The 20245-nt window shown below is 46.6% G+C and overlaps 2 protein-coding genes across 9 annotated transcripts in view; both read right to left on the bottom strand.

Annotated features, from left to right (window-relative positions):
* hectd1 (HECT domain containing 1) overlaps positions 1 to 7472 on the bottom strand; it is a 28217-nt gene extending 20745 nt beyond the window's left edge. For 3 of the 6 annotated variants that reach the window (XM_010892943.5, XM_010892941.5, XM_010892942.5), the window contains exons 1-10: positions 7200 to 7471; positions 5176 to 5458; positions 3976 to 4210; positions 2982 to 3209; positions 2591 to 2872; positions 1752 to 2022; positions 1509 to 1585; positions 882 to 980; positions 658 to 772; positions 280 to 454 (exon numbers count right to left, since the gene is read on the bottom strand). In XM_010892943.5, coding sequence (XP_010891245.4) covers positions 280 to 454; positions 658 to 772; positions 882 to 980; positions 1509 to 1585; positions 1752 to 2022; positions 2591 to 2872; positions 2982 to 3209; positions 3976 to 4210; positions 5176 to 5315 — 1622 coding nt within the window. In that variant the 5' untranslated portion in view covers positions 5316 to 5458; positions 7200 to 7471. Of the gene's footprint in view, positions 1 to 279; positions 455 to 657; positions 773 to 881; positions 981 to 1508; positions 1586 to 1751; positions 2023 to 2590; positions 2873 to 2981; positions 3210 to 3975; positions 4211 to 5175; positions 5459 to 5826; positions 5961 to 7199 lie in introns of those variants that run through there. The other 3 variants (XM_010892939.5, XM_010892944.5, XM_010892940.5) reach the window with 2 other exon arrangements.
* Positions 7473 to 10472: 3000 nt separating this feature from the next.
* LOC109616680 (HEAT repeat-containing protein 5A-like) lies at positions 10473 to 15363 on the bottom strand. 3 transcript variants are annotated; one of them, XR_004576857.1, is made up of 7 exons: positions 14963 to 15363; positions 14241 to 14672; positions 13811 to 14076; positions 13315 to 13709; positions 12988 to 13227; positions 11257 to 11384; positions 10473 to 11012 (listed from the first exon to the last, which is right to left on the bottom strand). XR_004576857.1 is itself a non-coding variant. In XM_034297289.1 (3 exons), the coding sequence occupies exons 1-2, from the start codon at positions 13202 to 13204 to the stop codon at positions 11338 to 11340; spliced, it is 264 nt and encodes an 87-aa protein (XP_034153180.1). In that variant the 5' UTR covers positions 13205 to 13300; the 3' UTR covers positions 10473 to 11012; positions 11257 to 11337. The 3 variants fall into 3 exon arrangements, 1 of the variants encoding a protein (XP_034153180.1); XR_004576856.1 differs by having other exon boundaries at positions 13315 to 14076; XM_034297289.1 differs by lacking the exons at positions 13315 to 13709; positions 13811 to 14076; positions 14241 to 14672; positions 14963 to 15363 and having other exon boundaries at positions 12988 to 13300.
* Between the last annotated feature and the right edge of the window lie 4882 nt (positions 15364 to 20245).

Raw genomic sequence — 20245 nt, 5'->3', positions numbered from 1 at the left:
TTTACATCCCTGATGCGCCACAAGCCCAGAGGCAACCAACTCAAGAATAACGATAAACTTCTCCTCTGGGACGCCTGTTTCCCTGAAGGAATTTGTGAAAGTGAAGCATTGCAATCAGGTGTAGCAGCTCTGAAACAGACCAAGAACAAACTAGAGTTCCCACAGGAGAGGTTGGAAACCCTCTCGTATAAACTGTCGCCGCTGTTTCAGACGCAGTGCATATTTAAGAAGACTGGGTTGATCAGTCAAACGACTCTCCGAAAGAAGCAGCACTATTACCTAATAGAAGGCAGCATGGTTCGCTGAAACGTTTGTGCAAAAACTGGTAGCAGCCTCTTCAGGTAGATGGGAGCCATCTCAGGATCTCCTCGGGGCTCGCTGCCCTCCTCCTCTTCCTTATTGGCATCCTTTTTCTTCTTGTCTTCTCCTTTGTTAACAGGACACATCCAGTCTCCTACACAACACAAGACAGTCAAATAACCACTGGCCTACTTCATTTGTTTATAAAGAACAGGTGTAACTCATAACCAAGACTTTCTGGCAGTCAGCAAGACTGTCGCTGTTAATCCCATGTCCACTTGGAAATCAACTCCAACGAGGACAACAGCAAACATCTACCAATTAAGTCCCAGATAAAACAATATAATTATAGCTCACCAGGAGACTGGAGGATGGCTACCACCTCACTGTGACCACGCTCACGGGCTTTGTCCAGGGGCGTTTTCCCATCTTCGTCCCTGAGGTCAGGGTTGGCTCCATGTCGTAGTAGAGTCTAAAGAAAAATGAACTGCTTAACTGGGGAAATATAGACGGACCATCGTCTGTGTACATTGTCTCAATTCATCTCAATCAATACATCTGGTTTTAGAGAGCATAGCTACCTTTGCCACTTGAGGCCGTCCGAAACAGGCAGCATAATGGAGAGAGGATGACCTCTGACCTCTGTTGACATCAGCACCTCTCTCGCACAGGAACTCAACCTGGGTTATCAACCACAGCAAACAGGGACTAGTACACAAGCTCATATTCATTAGGGCAGGCTAAGGAGCACTTCCTGTTAAAGAAGCCCATCCCTGTTTTAGTTTGAGTTCCTCCATTTAGTCTACCGAACACGACCTAGGTGTTTTATAAGATATTGTAAAAGACCTTTGTTCACGGTTTATTTTTTCCAGATGACAAAGAAGCCATTCTAATACAAGCCCCTAGTAAATCAGGCTGCATCAGCCCTGATCATTCAAACACAGCATTCATTAATGTTTGTGCAGCCTGTTGCTATGGTCACCTATTGCCAGTCATTCGCCCTGTCCTGGTTGGGAACAGCCTTGTTCTAGCAGCTCAACAGGGAGGAGACGCTGTCCTTAATTCCCCCTGGGACAATGAGACATTCTGTTCTAACGCGTAATGGCCTCCATCATCTAGGGCTGTGTGATCCCGTTGTCAATGAGTGAACCATTACAGACAGAGGGAGTGGTATTAGACCAGAGGTATAAAAAGAACAGAAATCGTACCATTTCCTGTGTCCCGAAAGCCGAGGCCCAGTTCAGAAGTGTCTGCCCGACATCATCCATGAAATTAACTTCGAAAGCTGCAAGACAGAAGTCATCAAGGAGTTCAACAGCATCCCATAAACTTACATTCAACCGAGCCTATTCTGAACTGGCAAACACTCAGAGACAATAAGATACTTCTGTCTCCCAGAAAATCCACCCATCCACCGCGCAGCACCTATGTCAGACCCCATGTGAACCCACCTCCCGTGTCGATGGCGTCGATGAGCGCGTCGGTGTCTTTGCTGCGGATACAGTCGATGAGCTGCCGGTGGGAGCGCTCCCCGGAGCTGTCCAGCCTCCGGAGGCCGGGGATGCGTCCCGTGGAGCCGGCGGTGGATTTGGGCAGAGCCTTGCGGCCTTCGAACAGCAGAACTAGCAGCAAGTCCACCAGGCGCATGGTATCCAGGACGCAGCGCTCATCACCTTGAAGGGCACTCTCCATGGAGTCAGGCAGGGCGGAGCGCAGCAGGTCCTACACCCAAGAAACACACACATCCCAGGTCACCCATGTCTAATGCTAGCCCTTTCCTCACTTCAGCAGAACTTCCATTAAACCAGAAATATGGTGGAAATAGCATGTGAATCCGCGAATAAGTCGACCAGCTGGAAAGGGGTACAAGGGCCCTGGGTATGGTTCTGCCAAAGGGGCGTGCCCATGTTGGACAGATGGGAGCAGAGCCAGTCAGTCAACTAGGTGAACTTTATTTCACATAAGGTTCATCTGTTACAATACATTTGACATCTAAGTGTGTGAGGACTACATACACACCGTCTTTGCTAAATGATTCATCATACATGGATGAAAATAACCGCAAATGAAGGCTGACAGTCTGCACTTAAACCAGCTAGTTGTTATCATCATCATCTGAAATCCACAGTGCAGAAATAAAGACCCAGGAATAGTGTCTCCGTCCAAATACTTTAGGACTTAGCTTTTATTAAAAACTCATATTGGTTTTAGGAAATCCCATTAAGGGAGGGCTTTTCAAAATAAGCTTGGGGATTTTCTTCAAACAAGACCCACTGTTCAAGGCCCTTACATGTGTGACGAGGGGGGATCCTCGGCAGAGCGTGGACAGCAGGCTGACAATTGTAGACACCTGGTTGCTGAGTTTAGAGTCTGCGGCGGTGGGTTGGGCCCCAGTTGAGGCCCGGCCTGGCTTACAGGTAGAGGAGGGTCCGGAGACCGTGCCCCCCGCGGCGGCCATCCGGGACAGCAGCTCCTCTGTCAGCCCGTGCTTGGCCAGGGGCGCCGGGTCCACCCCTCGACGGGTGAAACGGTCCGCCAGGGAGGCGAAGCAGCGCAGCGCGCCATCGGAAACCTGCGGATCGGTGGGTTGGATCTTCACTGAAGCTGAAGCAGGTGAAATAATGGAACATAGTGTATGTGCCTGACGGACACCACCCGTGGCCGTTAAGCGGGGGCCCTACCTGGTGGTCCTCGTGTTTCAGCAAGCTGGAGAGAGACTCGACGCACGTCTCCAGGGAGGAATCCTGGGGCTCCATCTTGCTGCAGAGACGAGACACCACAGCCATGGCTGAATGCAGGGTGTCCTTATGGACCAGGTGACCGCTGTCCCGGATGAAGCTCAACACGCAGTTCAGGCCGCCGGCCTCAAACACCGCTCCTGACTCCCTGGTACAGATCAGCTCCAGCACCTGACAAAAAGGAAGCGCAAACAGGCCTTTTTGATACGTTTAAAAGTTCCTGTAAACGCGACAGGAACTCTTAGTGATAGCACAAAACATTCAGTAGCCCTTTGCCAGATCCGAGCTGTTTTAACAAATGCATTTTCATTCAGAGTGTTATGCGTGATTGTATAAATAGTAATTTTTTTAGCTAAGCCCACGTTGACTAGTTGTGTAGCTGGTAATATCACTCAATGTAACTAGCTCTTATCAACTATAATATTAGTTAGCTATGCAAAAAGAAAGAAATATTTGGAAACAACTTGGAAGTGAATTTAACCTGCTCCATAATGCACAAGATTATTTGTATTGGGAGAAAATAATAAGCAAAACATGTCGATTGGTGAGCAGAACCAAGTTACATATACATGTTTTGATCAGGTCTAGAAATTCCCAGAGAAATGTGGGTAACCATCCCCTTATCACATTAATTATTAATATATATTGCATAGAACAAGGACTCCTGAATAAATCTGTGTGAGCATGCTCACTATTTTCTCAGCATATACATAAGCCCATCCTCTAAATATAGTATAAGTTGTGTGCAGATATATGACCCAAATACTCAAAACCGCATTTGAATAAACTTTTGAATAGAAAGCATTCTACCATACAAGACATTTCCTATTAGTCACATATCGCAAAATGAAATGGCTAACATTTGTATCAAGTGCCTGAAATGTTTCCTTTGGGACCCTTAACTGGCTCTGTCAGAAGTAGCGTTATTAAAGGGTACCTTGACACACTGCTCGGCCAGGTCTCTGCTGGTCCTGTTGTTAAGCTCCACCACCACCAGGCGGTTGCACAGAGCCTTGATGGCCCCGTCAACACCCACGATCCGGCGGGTGCACTCGGCCGACACGTCCAGGTAGTAGGTGATGGCGCGCGCCGTCACCTCCAGCACGTTGTCCGGGGCGCTCTCGTCCAGGAAGATTTTACACAGGGCTGGAAGGAAAGTGCGAGGGGGACACCTGGGGGTGGGGGACAGCCACATCACCTTCATTTCTACAGGTTCAGCGAGAGTGACACACCAGTCTTCGCTCTGAAGTACATCCGCTCGTGCATTTTACCAGTAAGCCTATCATCTCAGGAGTCCCAAATACCCCGTGGGGCTATGGCAAGCACCCCCAACGTCCCTAGTACCACTGACTGGTTAGCATCGGTAGAACATATAGAACCATATATGGATAGGCTCAATTAACGTGTACAGCCATATACCTAAAGAAGCATATAACACGTACAGGCCAGGGTAATGTTATTTAATCCTATTCTTACAGGCTCCACATTGACGGGAAGGGCTTTTTGAAGGAGGGCCATGAATTTATCACACACTATTATGATTCCTAGAATCAGTTTGAGGAGAAACAACCCATTAACATATTCATTAGATGACTTTTCTAAACTGTCATGTTGAAAGGTTTAATTACGCGCACCAAGAGTAAATTAGCGCATCTGCAAACAAAAAATGTTTATGTCTGTTTTAGAAAGCTGTTGATTTTATTTGGCCTCGACATAGTAAACCTCTTTGGCATGGCATATCTCAGGAGACAGGCATCAAAATCAAATCTATTTTCTAGTTCTTAATAATTAATTATTTTTTCTGTTATTTGTTCATTGCACGTGTTTACAACAGAAAAAAATAATAAATGGCCCTTTGATAAATGTGCCACATATGGGCAGGAGGACATACATATACATATACACATATACATACACATATACATATACACATACTCTATATTTCTATTCTCATTAAGGTAGAATGTATTGTTTTGCAAGGGAGGCTACATGAACACAAACAGCAGGGCATGAATATAAATAGGTTTGTGTGGTCATTATAATGTTTGTATAAGCGTAGCATTGTCCTCTCAACAGTAGGACTACTGCTTAGTATGTTTGTGAGGCCAACAGTTGACCGTGTGTGTCCGTGACTCACGTCTCAAAGCAGCGGTCCACATTGTCAGACATCAGCAGTAGCATACAGAGCTGCTCCAGGGCGATCAGCTGCATGTCCCTCTCATCTCCTTGGCCCATCTGCAGCCACTCCAGCAAGGTGTCTGGGTCCACGTCGGCCATGATCACCCCCTGCTACAGCTCCCTATCTGGCAAAAAGCCCTATCACTGCTGTGGGCTGAGCTGGGGACTCATCCGCCGGATGGAGAAAACACTAACGGGTCCGATCACTGCTCCCTCCTGAGTGTCATTAAGTCTTCCTTCACCTGGGGGAGGAAGGACAGACCGAATGGGGAAAGAGGGGAGAAAGAGAGAGAAAGCTCTCATTTACTTTAATCGTGGCTGGCTTAACTGGCCGTCGCCAATGGGATTAAGTTGGCCATGTTAGAGCAACAAAGGTTTGTGACTAGCTGAAGCACTGTAAAAGCAGAAACAAATGGTAAATTGTATTAAGAACTAAGAAACAACCATGACTATTACTCTCTAAAATGTATGTGGAGCAGAAAACCTGTTCAGTATCTTATGTAGACAGAACATATCTTCATACAATATAGATTTTTTTTAAAAAATGTTAGAAGTAGACTATGTTTATAAGGACCCATTCGAAATGCAGAATCGTCTCTTTTGTTAGAACCTGAATGGCTGCAGGCTCAACAGGCTTGTGGTAGATCCTCTTATACAACAGATTAATCACAAATCGCAAGAGCATTTGAGGTTCCTACGACTCTGACAATGACTTATTTAGTGCTTGGATTTCCATTTGCTATAGTCCCAAAACTACAGCAATTCAGATACTGTAAGCCATCATTTACAGCCTAATGAATACTGATAAGACACTAATCAGGAACATCCCCGCACTAAATTCAAGAATTATCATTACTGAAGTTGATATCACATGACATACCAGGTGTAAATCCTTAACCAAAATTGCTAGAAAAGGTAAAACAGTTATTTATGAGCTAAACTACAGCGGTTACAACCATGGTTTACAACCAGACCAGCTAGCTAAAGTTACATTCGCTTTTAAGGTAGCAAACAAAACGGTACCGTACTGATGTTGCAATTGTTTTGACCGACAACATTGGTGATAGCTAAACACTGACTGTCGCTATTTAGCTATAAAATCGCAACAAAAACATGAATAGTTACGAAAAAAATCTATGCGGAATAACTACAATATTAAACAAGTAAATCCGGACTTATGCTCGAAACTATGATCGACGTTGGCGAACCAGGTATCGTTGTCGACAACATAGCAGTTAGCGACAGCGTAGCTACCTAACTATCCACGAAGACAAATAATGTTATCCAAGCTAGTAATCATCTGTGCTGTTGTTGTGGTCGACTTCGCTAGCTAGTTAAGTTTAGCGACCCAGCTAACCCAACTTCTTCCGTTGACAGTATTTTATAAAGTCGGTTAGTTAAGATACTTAGTATAAGTTAAGTAATTAGATCGCTTTGTATTTTGCTATATTTTAGGTACTCTAGTTAAATGTTCTATAAAAAACCGGCTCGAATAAACACATTGTTGTTAGCTAGCTACTGTAACGGTACCGCAAACCGAAAATATCATAATCGACATTACAAAAGGACGCCAAAATGCCAGTATTGGTGTTATGGTTGGCCTGTGTTTCGTTGGCTAGCAAACTTAGCTAGAATTAATCTTGTCCGCACTCGTTAGACGACAGCTAGCTAGTGTGTAAGGCAGTTTAGCCAGCTGGCTAACATAACGATATAGCTACTTCTCTGGAGATACCTAGCTGTACTGTAGTTAGTCTGATTAACGGAGTCTAAATTTAAGTAATTCAATTGAATTGGTACAATAACAAATCTTACGAATGGGAATATACGAGATATTTCGAAACAAGATAATCATTTTACAATATATGGCCTGACCATCATCACATAATCCGCGAGGCTTCAGTTCCAGGAAAGCCCAAGGCCGCAACACTTCTGTCAGTCAAAACATGTAGGAAAAGCTGGGTCAATAGCAGATAAAACACTCACCGTCTTTCAGCTGATGACATGAAGAAAATAACGGAGGATCGAGCAAATTTGTGCGTAGGCTTTAGGGGGGGGGAAACTACTTCATTCCCACTTCTTTTTACCGAGACGTAAAGGTCAAAGTGGACGGTAATGCAATACACAAATTCGAGCGAAATGGAGAGCCGTCGAGGGAACCGAGTTGGCTCTCCGTTGTATGCATCACGAGGCTACGCAGCGTCCGGCTGTATTCTCTATTCACCCGCTGACAGCATTGCGGCTGTATGCCAGGGGGGCGCTACAATCAAATCGTGAAAAAGCACAGACCCCCAGGTCCAGAATAACTTTTTATGTAAAGGTGGCAACATACTGGGGTAGCCATCTTCTTTGGACTAATTATATATGTTCATGATTGCATTATAGCTACCTGCATGATGTCAGATCCTCGCGTTACAAAGAAAACCGAAGCAACAAAAAGACAAAGGCTGTATTCACCCACAGCCATTAAAAAATGTGTTAATTGCAACCAATATGTTCGTTTGTACAGTGGCCCGGTTACATTACATATAGGCTGGAATTTTACATTATCCTCCAAGCTACGGTAGTGTCCAACAGCCTAAACCAAAAGCAGGACAACGTCCTCTGTACCAGATTTTATTTTGTTATTGTAGAAACACTTTAATTCGTAGAGTTAACTTTCTGAAACTCCACTATATGATTTATGTTCACTTACATACCCTCAATAAACATCAATTTCATAAAACACATATTTGATCAGTGTCCACAGACTAGACATTGTTGTAACACATTCGTTCACTCAGTCGATCAGAATACATTTGTTGAGAAATTTAACATGAACAGTGACGAATAACAACGAGGTTAATACAAGTAAATGATAAATGTAATGCTGCATACTGACTGCTGAATAACTAGGGCCCTGTGTAGCCATTTTATTTCATGTTTCAAATTACCATAATAAAGTAACAAGACTATAATGATAATGTTTGGATTATTGTCTGACTGGTTATAGCCATAACATTAAACAGTATGTTATGTGCAATGTCATTTCAAGAACATCAGAGCAGTGATTTTATTGTTCTGTAGATAGCTGGACTATTAAGGATTTTAATACATGGCAGTTAAAATTTCTGTCTGTATTGCATATAATTGCTACAGCTTAGACCTAAATTGTTATACATGTTATTTGAACACTTAAATTACATTAAATGCGTGTATGTTGGGTGTACTTAGGCAGCCTGCATATTTATCAGCTTCCATTGCTAAGACTGCCTCTTTGCATAATGTGTTGACAGCCATTTAAATTATAAGAAATGGATCATGAAACTAATACTGTTGACATCCAAGCATGTGAACGCTCAGCTCATTTGTCCATAAGAAACACCTGCTAATGTTTTCTGTTGCAAAATGTTAAGCAACACACTTTGCACTAATGAACTCCCAGGTAAGGAATCTGTTCCTGATGATGACATGGTGTTTACTCTATCGTCATTCCCTCATAGAGGTTCAACAGTTAAAAGGGCAGACTCGTGCAGGGCACGGCCAGGTGCGGAGGCGGAGGCCAGGGCGTTCTCATCCAGCAGGAAGGAGATGAGGATGGGAAGGAGAACGGCCACCAGCTGGGCACCTGGAGGTCAAAACACAACCAGAACAACATGATGTTACATGGGACATGAAGATAGGCATTTAAAAACCAAACAAACGCATCCAGATGATATGGTCCATCTAGAAAAAGCTAACTAATAAAATTGATTGGTGATGCCCAGAGGAGTAGGATGTCTAAAATAACAGCCTACTAACAGTGGGTCTTGTCTGCAGCAAACACAAGAGCCTCCAGGGCTTTGACTCCTCGTAGCTCTGGGGCCCACTCCTTTCCACTCCTTGGAGGTGTCTCACCACACAGCCCCCAAGGGCCTGGATGAAGGGAACCGCCACCACGCTCTGGAAAACTGACACCAGCAGCTGGTAACTCTTGCTGAGCACCTGAAGAAGCACAGATAAATATAGTCAGCTGCCCTAGCCTGAGGGACACTGACAACACCCATTTCCATAAGAAAGAACCTCTGACAATAGTTTAATACATACATACATCTTCTTCCGCTTCATCCGGGGCCGGGTCGCGGGGCAGCAGTCTAAGCAGAGATGCCCAGACTTACCTCTCCCCAGACACTTCCTCCAGCTCTTCCGGGGGGACACCGAGGCGTTCCCAGGCCAGCCGGGAGACATAGTCCCTCCAGCGTGTCCTAGGTCTTCCCCGGGGTCTCCTCCCGGTGGGACGGGACCGGAACACCTTCCCAGGAAGGCGTTCCGGAGGCATCTGAAACAGATGCCCAAGCCACCTCAGCTGACCCCTCTCGATGTGGAGGAGCAGTGGCTCTACTCTGAGCTCCTCCCGGGTGACCGAGCTTCTCACCCTATCTCTAAGGGATCGCCCAGCCACCCTGCGGAGAAAGCTCATTTCGGCCGCCTGTATCCGGGATCTTGTCCTTTCGGTCATGACCCAAAGCTCATGACCATAGGTGAGAGTAGGAACGTAGATTGACCAGTAAATCGAGAGCTTCGCCTTGCGGCTCAGCTCTTTCTTCACCACGACAGACCAATACATTGACCACATTACTGCAGAAGCTGCACCAATCCGTCTGTCAATCTCCCGTTCCATCCTTCCCTCACTCGTGAACAAGAGCCCTAGATACTAAAACTCCACCACTTGAGGCAGGCACTCTCCACCAACCTGAAGTGGGCAAGCCACCCTTTTCCGACTGAGGACCATGGCTTCGGATTTGGAGGTACTGATTCTCATCCCCACCGCTTCACACTCGGCTGCAAACCGTCCCAATGCATGCTGAAGGTCCTGGTTTGAAGGGGACAACACAACAACATCATCCGCAAAGAGCAGAGACGAAATTGTGTGGTCCCCAAACCTGACACTCTCCGGCCCCTGGCTGCGCCTAGAAATTCTGTCCATAAAAATTACGAACAGAACCGGCGACAAAAGGCAGCCCTGCCGGAGTCCAACATGCACTGGGAACAAGTCTGACTTACTGCCGGCAATGCGGACCAAGCTCCAGTCGATAGTCCTTCTCCATGGCCTCACCAAACTCCTCCCAGGCCCGAGTTTTTGCCTCCACAACCACCCGGGCTGCAGTCCGCTTGGCCTGCCGGTACCCGTCAGCTGCCTCAGGAGTCCCACAAGCCAACCAGGCCTGATAGGACTCCTACTTCAGCTTGACGGCATCCCTTACTTCCGGTGTCCACCACTGGGTTCGGGGATTGCCGCCTCAACAGGCACCGGAGACCTTACGGCCACAGCTCAGATATATTGATTTGATAGATGGTGATAGTAATGAAAGTTAAAATGATAGCTGTTCTATTGTAATATTTTAGACTGATGAAATGGTACTACTAATAATACATAATGCTCTGTAATTTTTCCCAATTATGTAATGTTTTTCCTGCCAATAAAGTAATTTGAAATTTAAATTGAATTGAGGGAATTGGGAAATACCTATTTGGATTGAATCCTTAAAGAGAAGTTAATAATGAGAAACAGTGTATGCTAACTTCAACAGTGGATACGCTGAATTTTCAAAACGCTTTAATTGTGTAGCCACAAGAAGACTCCTAAAAGGCGGACTCCTTAGCTCTGGATGACAGCTAAACTAGCTTGTTGTGACTTTAACCCACCACAGGGTCCTTAAAACTTGTCTATGCAGCGTGCCTGCCGGGGCTGGACTGTAGTGACCTCAGGACTGGCAGAGAGCAGGAAGACAGTGAGGGCAGTCAATAGACTGACCTCATCCACCACAGGGCTGGCCTTATCTGTCAACTGAGACACAAAGAGAATCTAACATCCAGTCACAGTCTGACTGACAGTAGTCCAACTTCATATTACGGGGGGCGTTCAGAGCCGCGCTTTGACTAGTAAAGCCAAAGGCCAAAGTCTAAAATTAACAAACGTATGATGGGGTGGTGTTTGTAAAAACTTGCAAACCAAAGGCTGTGGTGGTTGCAGTCAGCTGTGTGACTCCTGTGTGTCATTAGTGTGCTGGTGGGTCTCCCGTACCGGAATCCCAGCAGTCCAGCAGGGTGTTGAGGGCGCAGCGCAGGAGGTGGGCCCAGGCCCCGCGGCTCTTCACAGAGCGACTCATCTGGGACGACAGGACGGTTCTAAGGGCCTGCAGGGCAAGCTGCCTATGGGGGAGAAAACAGATGACAATCAGCCTTGGGTTAATCACAGCACCGTAGAAAACACAGGTGGGAGGTGAGAATACAATAAAATAGTGAAACAAGCATGTTTTTGGTCCTGTTGGGGTGTGGAAGTAGAACTGAAAAGTGAATGAAGCCTGTTTTTGGTCCTGGTGGGTGTGGAATTAGAACTAAACAGTAGGTTCTAAACATGGATTATTACATCATAATGGGCTGCACTATAAAAAGGCTGAACAACTGTCTTGCCTATCATTATTATCACTCAACTAATACAGCCAGTGATTTTGTGGAAATCCAGCCAATACTCTAGTTTACCATTTAATTGAGATTATGCACACACGTTGCCGATCAGCTCGGCCCAGAACTACCAGGGGACGGACCAGGATCTGCCCACCTGCCCCCCCACCCACTTTGATGGCCGCCTTGGACAAAGCTGAAGCCAGCCTGCCCAGCCAAGGATCTAGTAGCTGCCCTGATGACACCTGGCCCTTCAGCGTTTACCCAATGTCTGAATATATCATTCCCCGCCACAAGAGGGTACCATCTGTGGAGGTGGAGAAAAAGCAGTCTGGTAAACCCCGGACCAGGTTGGCCCGGTCAGTGTCCTCAGAACAGGCTCTCCAGCTGAAAACTGAACTGGCTGGGGATGCTGCACCCAGGAAGACCCAGAAGTCCCTCTGGAAGAGGCTGAAAACCTTCTTCAAAAGGCACAACAAGGTGGATGTGATCTCATCTGTGGAGAGACACATTGAGGATCACCCACTGGCCACAGACACTTGGGTGACCGTCAGGGACAGGCCAAGATGCACTCGCCTAATCAGGGTACTCCCCTGTCCAACCCAGGACCTGGATGTAGAGAGAAAAGGCTCCGGTAAGATCTGGCCCCAGTCAAGACAGACCATCGCCAGCATCCCTGAGGAGAATCTCCTGGTGGCTGATGATCTCTCTGGGGATGTCAAGGACAAACAAGCCAAGAAGTCCATCTGGAGACGTCTGCAGAGCTCCATCAAAAGGAAGAAAGGCCGCACCACGGATGAAGATCAAGACATGACCAGTGTATGCTGCTTCACTTACCGTCATTTCCTGAGCATGCTCTGGAAATGATTAGCATTTTTGGCAATTTACGGTGGGGGGGAGGGGGAGGTAGGATGGGAGGGGGGAGGGAGTGAGGGAAGGGAGGGAGGGTGGGAGGAGGATGGAAGAGTGGAGGGAGGAGAGGAGGGAGGAAGGGAGGGGGGAGGGAGTAAGGGAGGGGGAGGGAGGGTGGGAGGAGGATGGAAGAGTGGAGGGAGGGCATTAGGGAGGGTTGGAGGGAGGAAGGGAGGGGGAGGAAGGGAGGGGGGAGGGGAGGTAGGGCATTAGGGAGGGGGGAGGGGTAGAAAAGGAGTTGGTGATAATACACACGATTACCACGATTACCAGAAGGAAAATGTAAAGTTTTCAAGAAATGGTCTGTTCCGTTACCTCTCGAACGCAAAGACTTGCCTCGCCTTCAAAGGCATCTTTCTGAGAGGGAGACGTTCATTAGAAATGACCAAGGCCGGCAGTAGGGAAGACACAGGCCTGGACAGGGTGTCTTTATTCTCACCCAGGATAAAGTGCAGCCGGTCGGCGCTGACATAGTCAGGGGACTTGACGGAGGCCAGGGAGGCGGACTGGCCCATGGAGGTGGGGGTGGCGGGACGGGACAGGTTGGCGGGGCCGTCGTCCGCCATGACGAAGCCGGTGCTGCTGAACCACAGGGCTGTGGTGTGGAGGATAGGAGCCCAGGAGCTGTAGTGGTGGGGTCTGGCCTGCTCCCCCATCTCAGCCTTGTAGAAGGTCCCTCCTAGAGGAGGCAGATGTTTATTACCAGCAGAGCACACACCTGTTGGGAATTTAGAGCCACCCCGCTGGCTATTCACTCGCTGCAAACCTGGTGGGCAGCAAAGAACAAACCCCACAGTCAGCCGTCGCTCCAGTCGAACGCCGGCATTCCGTTGCTATTAGTTACGGCAAGAGGGGAGACGGAAGGCCTCACCTGGCCAGCTTCAACGCTGAGCCAACCTACACGGGAAGAGAGGAGAGAAGTGACCGCTCGAAGGAGCCGACGACAGGTGGCGTGACGGAGTGGACTCACGTTGACCTGATACTGCTCCAAGACGACGTGGCCTGGAAACTCGGGCTCGGGGATGGCGGCAAACTTGCGGATGACGACCAGGAGGGTCTGCAGGCCGGAGAGACGGAGCTGGTCGCTGTGGTCGGAGGCGGCCATGAAGGCCATATGAAGGTCAGCCAGATGAAGGTCGGCCAGATGAAGAACCAGGAAGTCTGGCAGGGAGGAAAGGACAGGACGTTTAACAAACGTTAAACAGATGTTAAATAACGCATGGATGCTCCACATGCTCATCATAAAATGACAAAATCCCCACCGGTTAATCGAATCATTTTAGTATCCGGTTAAATAAAGAGATTTCAGAGCTTTATTTCAGAGCCAGGGTCAGGTGAAAATGGGCGGGGTGTCCGTGGCTCTCGCACTGGGTAATGACGCGACACACACACTCCATGGCGAAGAACCGAGTGGACCAGCGCATTTTGGTGAAGGGCCCGCCGGAGTCGGACTTGGCGTGGAAGACGGACGCGTCGTCATCCCGGTCCGCATCCTCCTCCTGGTTGGTCTCAACTGGGGCAGTGGAGTCTGAGCCAACAAATATCACTAGATTGCATTACTACAGGTAACATTTGGTGTCAAATTAAGTCTCTAATGAAATCTACAACACCACACCCAGTACTAGAGAAATTATTCAACTAGTTATAGGGGTTAAAAAGGAAATGCTTCCTATCATTCCACAGCACACCCACCCGCAGAGGCAGACAACACATCTTTGCAGAGTTTGAGCCAGTGGGCCAGTTTCCCTGCAGTGATGGAGGTCATCATGTGGACCAGGGTCTCCTTGATGACTCAGTCGGGGGTCTGACTCCCGATCCAGCAGGCTAAACAGCGCCCCCTCCAGGCCCACCTACTTTATGATCACATCTGATGAGAGAGTGGTGACAACGAGGCATTTCTACAGGTCGTGAAGCTGTATCCGAACGCACGCTCATCATTCAGAGTCCATCTGAACACGCTGAGCCTCAAAGGAAAGACGGCTGGAAGTTAATGACCGGATGTCTCAGCTCCTTGACCAGCGCCATGGCGTGCTCCAACACCTCCAGCGCTTCCTTCTGGTCCAGCCATCTCAGACAGGCCATCACAGCGCAACACAGGGACAGGTACGAGCTGCGCAGGTTCACCTGCACACACAAACACGCATGTGAGAACATGTGAAGAGACACGCTGTTTCAGCAACCCAGCATGGGAGAACTAGAGAGCCCTAAACACTGGCAGTGGGGTTACTGTAGATGAGAATGTTTTTTTTTATTTTTAATAAACTGGCACAGATTTCTAGAAACATGTTTTGTTGTGTGTAGACTGATGGCAAATGAAAATAAATGTTATGAATGAATATTGAACAAGAATATGGGGAGAAAGCGAAGGGGTCTGAATACTTTCGGAAAGACATCGTAGCTTAGGCCAGACTTACACAGAGGCTAGGCACCAGGCTAGCCAGGTTGACGTGGCGCGGGGCAAACGTGTGCAGGCGTTGAGGCATCGACCCAGACTCTGGTGGATCTTGATGTGGGTGGGATAGATGTTCAGCGGCAGCCTCAGAACCAGGGTGAAGCTGACCTCCACATATTCGTGGTACAGAGGACCGGCCTGGTCAATCACCATGGACAGAGAGTCCAGTGCCCACATCCGGTACAGAGGGGAAAAATGACTCCCTGGTCAGGACAACTCAAGCAGACTTGGAATTTCGTCATTTTAGGGACAAGGCCATTTGGCCTTTGGTGTTACAAAAAAGTTTAGGACACAAAGGCCACAGGACAGGCCACAAAGGCATGAGAGTGAAATAATTTGGAGTGCACAAATAAACAACTTGAATTGCTGATAAGAAAAAAACATGCTTGACAGAAAAACATATACATTATTAAATGTTTTAATATCATATTAGGAATAATAACTTATTCTAACATATGGTTATATAGAAAGTTCAATTATCATGTTTTAATCCCAGAAATTACATCTACTCCTCCCACAAAATGTTTATAGATTCAGCCACAAAGGCATGAGAGTGAAATAAGATTTGGAGCGCACAAATAAACAACTTGAATTGCTGAAAAAAACATGCTTGACAAAAGAACATATACATTATTCATTTTTTTATATATATATTTTGAATAATAACTTATTATAGCTGATTTGGTTTTTTCCACATAGAAAGTTCAATTATCATGTTTTATTCCTGGAACTTACATCTACTTCTCCCACAAAATGTGTACAGATTCTGAAATTTTTTGTTGAGAGCATTCACATGAGGACAACAGGCTACGGCATCAAACCCTTACCAGGGAAGGCGCCTAGTGTATGCCGGTTTTTGTTATTTCCTTTACATTGGTTATCAGTTCAGTCCTAAACAACCAGGGGAGAGTACAACATATCCAAATAGTGACCAAATTAGTCAATCAAGTACAACGTAGGAGCGAGAACCTGCAGACACTCAGAGGAACTCGTTCGACACCTGAGGGCTACCGGCATTGACAGTTACCTAACGTTAATTCTAGCTAGTCAGAAGGCTAACATTACCTTAATTACACAAAAGTAAACAGATAAGTATCCACAATCACCTTCGCTAATGAGTACGACCTAAATTAACAAATATAGGGTCTTATTTGTGCGCGGACCAAGTATTTTCGGTTTTTTAATCTTTCACTACAAACGCTGCCATCTCCGGTGATGTCAAAGCTAAAGTTACTTCTCGGCGCTTTGAGGTCGTCATTTCGGAGGTCGTAACTTTCCCACCTCCCAGTTGCTCATGAACGCACCTTCCAAAACAGAGAGGTTTGATTCAGATAAGCTAAATCAGAAACCAGGCAACCAGTTCAGCCGGCCCGCAATAGAAAGAGCCATACACGTAAAAGGCTGTTTCCTTAACCACTACACCACAGAGCTGTAGATTTACAGGGAGTCTCTTGTGTCTATCCTGAACAAATCCTCTTTTGCCACTGGCCGTTGTAACTGCGTATTAGCCAGGAATAAGCTTAATCTCCAAACTTACTGGAATAGTCTTAAGAATGGAGCAATTGCTAGCGAGTCTGAACTTCACACTGCCAAAGCTATTTCATTTCATGGCATAATGTACTTTCATTAGTGAATGATATTAATACAATAACTATCAATAAAGGTGACGATAACTAACTGTTTCATCAAGTGAAAAGACTAGAGAATCGTGGAATCTACCAGAAATAGTCGCAAAACTGTATAACCGTAAACGGTTTTAGTTTAGGCTTACCACAACGTAGCTACTGAATGTTGTAGCCAGCTAAGTTTTTGTCTATAAAGTGCCTTGGCCGCGAAGAAAGTAAAACATGTCAAATAAAAAGTTCCAAACCCACAATAGTGTGCAACATGTTTCAGCGTCGTCAAGGTAACAACTGGTAACTTTCCCACCTCCCAGTTGCTCAAACACAGAGCCTAGTTCAGCCGGCCCTCAATATAAAGTGTTCCCCCCGAGAACCCGGGTCACCCATGTAAAAGGCTGTTTTGTTAACCAATACAACATCCAGCTATACATTAGCCGGATGTCTCTTGGATCTATCCTGAACAAATCCTCTTTTGCCACTGGCCGTTTTAATAGCTAATTGGCCTTTCGTGAATGACATTGATACAGTTAAATATACTTTTCTTTTACTAAGTTTATCTCCACCACAAATGGCATCTATGAATGGCGTTTGCCACTGGCCGTTTTAACAGCGTATTAGCCAGTAATAGGCTTTACCAGTATCTACTAACTTACTGGAATAGTCATAAGAATTGAGCGATTGCTAGCGAGACTGAAGATGAACTTTTCCATGCCAGAAACAGTCGTATTATAACCTATACAGTTTTAGTTAAGGCTTACTATAACGTAACTACTGAATGTTGTAGCCAGGTTAATGTTTGTCTATCCTGAACCAAAACGCATGCACACTTCGAAAATCCACCAGAAACAGTCGCAATGTCACCATACATTGTTTTATACTATAATGCAGACACTGAAGGTTAGAGCCAGCGACGCTTTCGTCTATACGGAATCATTCATAAAGCATACCTCACTTTGAGTCTGAGGAGATACGAACGCGAGATCTATTGATTGAAGGTCTGCTTCTCTAACCAATGCGATTTAACAAGGGCTCAGGCCTTTGGTCACTCACTCGGTAAGAGACATTCGTTCTTCTTGGCTGGCTCCACTTACGCGGTCTGGCAAAAAGTCAGCTATCTATCGATAACTACAGTAGCTAGCTTGCTTACATGCATGTAGTCCGTTCCTGTGATTGTTCTCAGCTGCGAAATACAAACAAACTGCTGACTGTGAGATTTTGACAGTAACAGGTACACAAAGGCCATGGTGGCCGTAGGGCGTACAATGATTTTCGGGGCATCGCAGCCAGAGCAAAGGGCAACGGTCACGGTGAAATTCCTACGCTGGTTAACAGCAATGACAAATGAAGCCAAGGCGAACAGGTGAGTGACAATACGAACAAACCATCTCTGGTAGGTGATTCTTGTACCTGGATCTCCGGGAGGTGCTGTCCTGGGACAGGGTGAAGAGGATGCCCACACAGGCAGAGAGGTGCTGGGGGGAACTAGCGCGTGACCTGTACGAGTTACCGCATCACGGGCCGTCTTCAACCTGGGGGGCTGTGTCAGACGGGATCAATCAGCGTTTTGGCTCGTTGATAAACCAAAGAGCAACCAAAGCAAACTCTTCACGACCTTAGCTTTGCACATGTTCTGATATAAACCCGAATGACCACTCCCATATGGAAGATAAATATATTTTTGCAATTCAAAATGTATGTAGAATGTATGATGAATATATTTCGAATACATCATCATCATCATTTTCTTCAGCTTATCCGGGGGCGGGTCGAGGTGTTCCCAGGCCAGCCGGGAGACATAGTCCCTCCAGCGTGTCCTAGGTCTTCCCTGGCGTCTCCTCCCGGTGGGACAGGCCCGGAACACCTTCCCAGGAAGGTGTTCCGGAGGCATCCGAAACAGATGCCCAAGCCACCTCAGCTGACCCCTCTCAATGTGGAGGAGCAGCGGCTCTACTCTGAGCTCCTCCCGGGTGACCGAGCTTCTCACCCTATCTCTAAGGGATCGCCCAGCCACCCTGCGGAGAAAGCTCATTTCGGGATCTTGTCCTTTCAGTCATGACCCAAAGCTATGGAACATCTGGTGATCCTCTCTTACCACAAAGCTATGGAACATCTGTTCAATGTCAGCAGTAAATGTGACTGCTTCTTTACGGAAACGCAGCAAAACACCCAGCAGGGTGTTATTCAGGTCAGGTCCTGAGAGAAGCACTTGATTCAAAGAAAGGCCTTTGTACTGTGCACTTGAGTCAAAAACAACTCTGATCTGTCCTGGCTTGCGAGGGTGATAGACCCCAAATATCGGCAGGTACCACACTTCCTCATTTTCCTTCACAGGTGGAGCTAATTCTGCATGACCTGCATCGAAAATCCTTTGCATGAATGTGATGAAATGTTCCTGCATTTGAGGCTTCTTTTTTAGTGACAGAGTGACAAGAGACGTTTCAAACTGAAGTCCCTATTGTTGGGTAGCTGTTGGCGCGGATTCCGGAAAGGAAGAGGTGCCACCCAGCTGTTTGAGCTGTCAATGAACATTTCCTTGTCCATCAGTTTCATGAATGCTCGATCTTCAATGGAAGGGGCTCTTTTCGTCGTCTTGTGTCCGTTCGAAAATAGTGTTACCCAACAAGTACTCAGGGCAGGTGGATGGGTACAAATGACTGCCTTGTAAAGAGATGGAATGATCTTTACTGCTTGGCTTCTCTTTCACCATGGCTCACATATGCTTGGACGTTGTAGATGTATTGATTGTATAAGTTAGTGAACTGTTGTAAGAAATGAAACAAAATATTAAGTGTTTGTAACTGTGTTGAAACTGAAGGTGCAAGTAGGAGAACAGAAAACCCTGTTCAAGCGGTTGCCGGGGAGAGAAAGATTTAGTATGTCTGTCTTTTGAGAAACAGGACACAGGTTAGAGACACACACACATAGTCTGACAGACAAGACAGAAACCAGAAGGGGGCAAGAAGATGTTTGCATTATCCTTATAAGGTATAGAACTGGAATTGGGCCAATGGCACACTTGCTTTGCTAACTTGACGCCTCAATCTTTTGGGCGTAGTTGAAGTATAAAATGCTGTTTTGACTGTTGATCCTTAGACATTGTGCGGCGACACTTGTCTCCAAAAGCTTTTGTAATAAACGGAATATGCGGTACGGTAATTGACCTGACTCCTGGTGTTTTATTCTCCTTTCCAACAAACCAATTCGGGGAAGTGTTGACTTCAACAATTTTGGGGGCTCGGTCCGGGATTGGAAAAAGGAGAAGGAATTCGACCCGGTCCAGACAACCTATGCGAGATTCACAGGTTCCGTGCCGGCTCATGATAAAGGTAAGCAGAGCCTGTTATATCTAAATCTGCATATTGGCTGTGAACTAAATTGTGAACCTGTGGAGAACGTAGTGGTACTGGTTTTAATTCAGAAGGTCAGAGGAACGGTCTGTGAGTTAGAGTCTCACTGTAAGTCGGGTTAGAGGCCCGTTAACGGTCTGTGAGTTAGAGGCTCACTGTAAGTCGGGTTAGAGGCCCGTTAACGGTCTGTGAGTTAGAGGCTCACTGTAAGTCGGGTTAGAGGCCCGTTAATCGTTCTGGGGTTACTACCCCACACCACTTCCCAACGGGGACGGT

Source organism: Esox lucius, chromosome 15 (genome assembly GCF_011004845.1).
Source record: "Esox lucius isolate fEsoLuc1 chromosome 15, fEsoLuc1.pri, whole genome shotgun sequence".
NCBI classification, from domain to species: Eukaryota; Metazoa; Chordata; class Actinopteri; order Esociformes; family Esocidae; genus Esox; species Esox lucius.
Note: the sequence above shows the minus strand (reverse complement) of the source record. Positions and strands in the feature narration are given on the sequence as shown.